General features: G+C 32.4%; 2 protein-coding genes across 2 annotated transcripts; one reads left to right on the forward strand and one right to left on the reverse strand.

Moving 5' to 3' along the window:
* The first annotated feature begins 2,979 nt into the window (after window positions 1–2,979).
* Window positions 2,980–5,280, forward strand: LOC112591982 (putative nuclease HARBI1). Its single transcript, XM_025335944.1, has 2 exons — window positions 2,980–3,500; window positions 4,240–5,280. The coding sequence occupies exons 1-2, from the start codon at window positions 3,057–3,059 to the stop codon at window positions 5,047–5,049; spliced, it is 1,254 nt and encodes a 417-aa protein (XP_025191729.1). The 5' UTR covers window positions 2,980–3,056; the 3' UTR covers window positions 5,050–5,280.
* LOC112591984 lies at window positions 3,534–6,174 on the reverse strand. Its single transcript, XM_025335945.1, has 3 exons — window positions 5,879–6,174; window positions 5,174–5,258; window positions 3,534–4,134 (listed from the first exon to the last, which is right to left on the reverse strand). The coding sequence occupies exons 1-3, from the start codon at window positions 6,172–6,174 to the stop codon at window positions 3,574–3,576; spliced, it is 942 nt and encodes a 313-aa protein (XP_025191730.1). The 3' UTR covers window positions 3,534–3,573.
* Window positions 6,175–7,150: the final 976 nt, after the last annotated feature.

Consider the following 7,150-nt stretch of genomic DNA (forward strand, 5'->3'; position numbering starts at 1 on the left):
GTTCGGTAGGTCGATTATGCGGACCATAAGTTTCTCTAAGCTTACGAAAAACAGTCCTCGTTGAACGTTGATTTTCGTAGTACAGTTGAATAATTTGTAGACGCTGTGCCGGGCTAAGTCGTTCCATGATGAAATGTCAAATATTACTAAACTAAAATAAAACGACAGTTTGATACGACTCATGTTTTATCAGTCATAAATTCCCATTTAAATATAGTACTTCTAAATGAATCACCGTTCTAACGTTAGCAATACGCGGCGTCGGCAATAATAGTGTTGTGTACACAGGATTTTGACAAACGATATTGGATTTTGACCCAAAAGATATCGTTCTGCTAACAATAAGTCTTGTTTACGTAGAATTTTCATAAACGGTAATAGAATCTCATCTCAATAATAAATATATTTTTTAACTTCTTAAATTATTCCAATAATTTTTACTAACTGCTTTCTTTGTACTAGTTATACATTTACTTAAAATTGTTTCCTTCCAGAAAGCATGCCCACTATCACATTCAATTTTGTAGACTTCCTCATACAACTTGTGCATTATAACTTCAAAATCATAACTTGATTAAGTTACAAGTTTCTCTATTAACCATTTTAATTTTATATTATAAAATTTCCTGTTAATTACATTAAACCACGTTGTATTATTAACTAAGTGGTAATTTTTACAAAAAAAAGCTTTTTTAATCCTACAATCTTGACACAATTCTTTAATATTAGTACATTCGACATTACATACTGCTTCTAACCTTTCTTCCGGTGTTTTTTTAAATAATATGTATAATACTTCGTTAACTGATAAAAATAATAATATAAATATATAACATAAAATAATATAAAAAATATTCTTACGTGATTCCTTATCCATGATATGTTTTGGTTGTATAAAAATGTGATGTGGAATTATTTTTAACGCAATAATAAAAATGAGGTGCAATTAACAGGATGAGTGATGAAGCCGAAGTGAAATTTGTTTCATGATTTTTTCTCGAGTTCTATATAGCGATCCCTATTCAATGAATTTTTTTATTGAATCGCATATTTTATTTTTAAAATAATACATTGTTATTTATTTCGACTTAACATAGTCTTATAAACCAAACTATTATTATTTACAATTATATTAAAATCCGAATTCTTTCTATAATAATATTGTGCTTCCCAAAGGAGAGTCTGGTCCTGAGTGAAGGGTTGCTCTGTATTCAGGATGGTAGAAGTAAGACTGGGTTACGTGTTCTTGACAATGTGACACTCTTACCATAGTATTGGCGTAAAGTATAGTACAAGTGGACTCTGCGGTTGCGTGAGTTAGCTTGTGACACATATCATAGATGTCTGGTAAAAACATAGTCTGGTGTCGAGGATGGCCCCGAGGTAGCGCATGTGACTGCTGATTGCTATTGGGACACCACCGATGGTCAACTGCGGCTGGTTGTACTTGAACCCGGCGCGATCGCAAGCCACACACTTAGAGTCAGACTTGCAATCTTTCTCCTTGTGCGAGGTTTCTCCGCACTTACGACAAGCTCCGCTGAGATCGGGACCGGTGCACGCGCTTTGGGTGTGACCGAAACCGTGGCACTTGAAACAGCGAACAGCGTCCGGACGGCGAATCCTGAACCTGCAGCTGGTCCATCCGATCCTGACTCTCCCGACGTCTGTGGGACGAGCAGCCCTAGGTACGCTGACCTTGTTTTTTGGAGGACCCAGAATCAGGTGCAGGATCCTTATGATCAATGTTCCGATGATGGTTGTGAATCAAATAATGTGTCAGTCCAGTAAATAAAGCCGCGCATAAATGAAGACTTGCTCCAAATGTCCGATATAACAAATTAAAATTTAATCCTGTGTTCAAAGCTACTATTATTAATTTGGTTACTATAAAGAGCCCCAAGAAACCTGATGTAACTGACCCGAAGGTTGTGAACCACCCCCACATTTGATTAAGCTTCTTTTCTACCATGTTACCTAATGATATCTCATCCATAACAGTTTTGAATCGTAGACCTTGATTGTAAGTAGTGTACCCCATAGACTCCCTAACTAGACTCGTGGTTGCTGATTGTACTTCATGCGGGAATAAAAGGTGTCGTTGTAACTCTTCCATCATAGAAGGTGAGTAGATGCCTGCTTTCATTAGTACATCAGTGCTTTCGTAGGACCAAGTCCATCTTGTTTGAGGAGCTAAAACTTCGAAAACGCGTGCAAACGATGTACAATGTATTTATAAATCTATTTTTATAGTAAAACTCGTGAAAAATAATATTTGATTAGATATTGTACGTATTGTAACTAAAAGTTATAGCAAGTTTAAATATACACTGGAGAATGACCATTTTGCTCGGCAATAGTGAGATTGTACGTTTTGAAACAAACTTATTCAAGGAGATTGTACTTTTTGAAACTAAATGCAATTTTCAATCTTAAAATACACTGGAGATAGACCCTTTTGCTCAAAAATAGTGAGTTATTCGAATTAAGCGCTGACAATTGAATACGCAATGATATTTATCTCAGTTTTCATGAAACATGGAGAATGTACACTTTGAAACTAGAGCCCTCATATGGTTAATTTGGTATAAATATGTATATATATATTTTTATTAATAGTCATCATCTTCGCTTTCACTGCTATCTTCTGGATTTATTGTCATGATAATTGGTTCCAAAATTTCGTCACGTAAGCCCTCTTTGACGTAATCATCGTCTTGCAGTTTATTGCAATGTGTCACACACCTCTTCCAGTCGTCAACTGTTAAGGTAGGTACACACGTAGAGGAAATCCTCGAGTACAAATCCTCAATTCAAATCCTCAATGCCATTCCTCAAGGAAATGCCTCGCAGCCACACGCGCGGGAATTAATCGAGGATTTTATTTGTTTTGATGATATTTTATTTTTTTTTTTTAGTCATCGTACATACTACTCACCCTACAACAGTTTATTGTTTATTTATTTAATATATATTAATTTAATTTAATAATTTAATATAATTAAGTTTATTAATTCGTATATTGTGTTGCATATTATTGTATACGTTTATTCGTCATGGAAAAATCAGATGATGATATTATGGCCACTATTGGTTGCTTGGTAGCAGTTAATTGCTTGAAAAAAACACGCGTAAAAAAGAGGGAAAGAAGTGTATGGGTGAAGGAATGGTTGTCAAAAAGAGCACAATACTCACATGTCAACCTGATAAATGAGCTCAGAATTTGCCCTAAAGACTGGCAAAATTATTTAAGGATGGACGAGGACACATACGTGAAATTACTGTCATTAGTCACCCCTTTTATCAAAAAAAATGATACGGTCATGAGACGAGCCATTTCACCCCATGAAAGGCTCACGGCGACTCTCAGGTTTTTGGCAACAGGAAGAAGTTACGCAGACTTGAAGTTTTCGACAATTATTTCCCCACAGGCTCTTAGTTGCATCATCCCAGAAACTTGTAATGCTATCTATCGAGTTCTAAACCAGGATTATTTAAAGGTAAAAAAAAATAATTAATTAATTTTTGTATATTTTGTTATAATTTATAAAAGTGCTAAAATAATTATTGAAATCACAAACTAGAATTAAAATGTCTGAATAAATCTGAAACTGATTTGGGTTGAGGTTCATCTTGTGGTACGCTTTGTTGATAGTTGTAGTATTCCTGATTTTGTATTGTTGATTGTTGTAATATTGGGCTGGGAGTTCCTGAAGAAGTGATTATTGAACTTATCGGAGAATGGTAGGCAATTTCTGTTGCCGTATTAAAAACTCTATGGTTCAGTGTTAAGCTACCCATTTCTGCTAGGAATAAAGTCTCATTTATGATCCTGTCAGCAAATAGCATTTGATCTTTTGGCAGGTCTCGTAGTTTCATGGCAATAGTTCTACCACTCATGTCAAAACGATCTTCTTTAATGGCAGGTTTTCTAAAATGATCTTTTACAGTCAGCAACACTTCATTTGCTAAAGCTTCTTGTTTTTCTACTTCAACTCTTTGTTTTTTTCGACGAATATTTAGTGGTGTTCGTTCCTGATCACTGGATTGTGCTTCATCATGAAATATATTTTCCTCACTTACCGCACTTAAAGTTGCAAGAGCCTGGGGCGTTTGTTCTTCATTATCACTGTCCTAAAATAAAAAAATACATATCGTTCTAATTCAATAATATATTGATGTTAAATAAAACAATTAGTATTGAAATACTTAAACATTTTTTTTATTATATTATTATAGATTCCTCGAACGGCCCAAGAATGGAAGGGTATTTCAAATGAATTTGACACAAAATGGAATTTTCCCCACTGCCTAGGAGCTATGGATGGAAAACATATTACCATTGTACCCCCTGCTGGAAGTGGGTCTAATTATTACAATTATAAAGGGAGGCATAGTATGGTTTTACTTGCTATAGCTGACGCCAACTATCAATTTATAATGTGTGATTTTGGTACAAATGGAAGAATTTCAGATGGTGGAGTTCTGAAAAACACGATATTTTATAAAAAACTTGAAAAAAATCTATTAAACATCCCTCAGCCTGATAGAATCAGAAACTCTGATATCAATGTGCCCTACGTTTTTGTTGTAGATGATGCTTTCCCTCTGACAGAAAACATGATGAAACCATTTAGACGAGCTCAATTAACTTCCGTCAACAGAAAGATATTTAACTACCGCTTGTCCCGAGCCAGACGCATTATTGAAAATGCATTCGGAATTTTGGTGGCTCGATTCAGAATATTTCATACAGCAATCAACTTGAAACCCGAACACATTGATTCCGTCGTTATGGCTTGCTGTGTACTACATAACTTTTTACTAAAAATGGTACCTAGTTCGTATGCTCCTCCAGAGTGCTTTGACCGTGAAAATACGAGTGAAGGCACAATTTTAACAGGATATGAAGCACAAAACGATCACACATATGGATTAAATAGAAGCAATTTAGGAAACCCACCTCGATCGGCCAAAGAGTTGCGTGAGGATTTTATGAAATATTTTGCTAATGAAGGTCAAGTTCCTTGGCAACAGGACTGTATTTGAAATTTTATTATTTTATTATACTTATGTACTAACTAAATACTTATTGTAATATTAATCAAATAAAGTCTATACTATTTAAAATATGCCATTATTGTATGCCAATTCAATTAAAATTATAACTTACGTTTCCAAAAATACTGTTTTCATTATCAAAATCGTTTTCTAAACTGGAATGGGAAGTTCTTGGTGTATCTTGGTCACCCAGAAAACTAAATCAAAAAATTACAAGCGCAAAGGTAAATAGTCATTTTTGTAAGAAATGTTTTTGAAAATTTATTAAGATACTAATACTAGTAATAAAAAAGTAGAATTAAAAAGTATTAAAAATACTTTTAAAATACTATTGTTATTTACAAATACTCACAAAGTATTTGAATGGTACAAAAGTATTTTTTATTAATTTTATGCTATATTTTATAATATATATATATTATATTGTACATCAATATAGGTACCTATTATGTTACTACTTACTTACTATTGTGTTTTTTAAATTTTAAACATTGTTATTACCTAGGTACTTTTACTTAACAAAAACATAATATTAGTATATTTATTTTAATAGGTATCTTTTCAGACATTCAGTAAAATATGAAAGTAATCAGTATCCTATAAATGATATACTATAGGTATTAGTTACAGCAATATCAACATTAAAAATTATATTAAAAAAATTGTATTTAAAATACCATTGAAATACATCAGTCTTTAAATACTAGTATTCAAATACTTGTATTCGAATACTTTACAAGACTGTAAACAGTGGTAAAATAATCTGCAAAATATATCTAATTAATTAATTTTGTAAAAGAAAATTGGACTTAGTTACCTCAACAATGAAAAGTACCACAATTTTGGTTTGTATACAGTGTCAGCCGACGCACCAGACTTAATGGATTGTTTTATTTTTTTGTTCTCTTTTCTGTAAGCGCTTCTGAGGTTGTTAATTTTTTTTATTACACTGTCTTTTGTGGCGTTTGATTCGATTTCTTGTTGTTTGTTGACCAGTTTCCCATATGCTGTATCTTTTTTATTCCTGTCATGGTATTCTTTTGACTTTACATTCCAAAGACAAGGCTCGCTTTCATATAACTTTATAAACTCTTCCGTGAATTCGCGGCTCATTTTCAAAGTTTGTTTAAAAGAAGTAAGTTTTTAAAACAAAAGTACCTACTTTTGTAGGCTTGTATTAAAATAAAAAAAACAAACAAAATAATTACGTCAAATGATAAGTGATAACAATAATTAATAACAAAGTAATAATAATGATATCGCACTAATCCTCAAGGCAGACCGCAAGTGTGCCACCACACGAATAACTTTTAACTGTACAGTCCGGCCCGCGCAGTTTTTCCTTTTGAAATTTCGAAAAGGATTTTTTGGACTGTGCGGGCCGACATAGGCCTCAAGGCTGACCCTATACACGTAGAGGAAATCCTCAAGGTTTGTCCTCTAAATATTCTATAATATTCGGGCGGCCGACCAGAAATCGGTTTATGCCGTAGTAGTGGAGTGGTGTTCTTCTGACATTTCGATTACGGTGACTTATCTTCTATATCCTTTGTTCAAACGAAATAATATCGATATACTAAATATAATGATCGATACATGGTTAATTATTTCAGATATGTCTATAACTATTTAAACAAGATATAAATTTTTACTTATAATAGATTATATATAATAACCTATATCTTCAAACATACTAAGCCCAATCAAATTTCAAACATGCACAAACCTTCTAAACAAAATATTATGATAAGTTAATAACTTGATATTGAAATATTGTTAATTGATTTAAACTTTATTATAAAAACTTAATGAATAATAAACAACCTAAATGAAATATTACAAATTTCATCTAGATAATGTTATAATAACGACCAAAATGTATTATATTTACATTTAATAAAATATTAACGTTATTATAATATTGATGTTACCTAGTGCTGACTGGGAAATAATATATAATTTGTGTTTTATTAAATATATCAATGAATTATAATATATATAATAATTGTGAAAACGCCCAACGCCATATTGGTAAAAGTGTATATTTTATTTGTTCTTATTTAATTAAAATATTATTGAACAAACATTC

Source organism: Melanaphis sacchari, unplaced genomic scaffold, assembly GCF_002803265.2.
Source record: "Melanaphis sacchari strain LSU unplaced genomic scaffold, SCAv2.0 Contig150_pilon_pilon, whole genome shotgun sequence".
Lineage (NCBI taxonomy): Eukaryota > Metazoa > Arthropoda > Insecta > Hemiptera > Aphididae > Melanaphis > Melanaphis sacchari.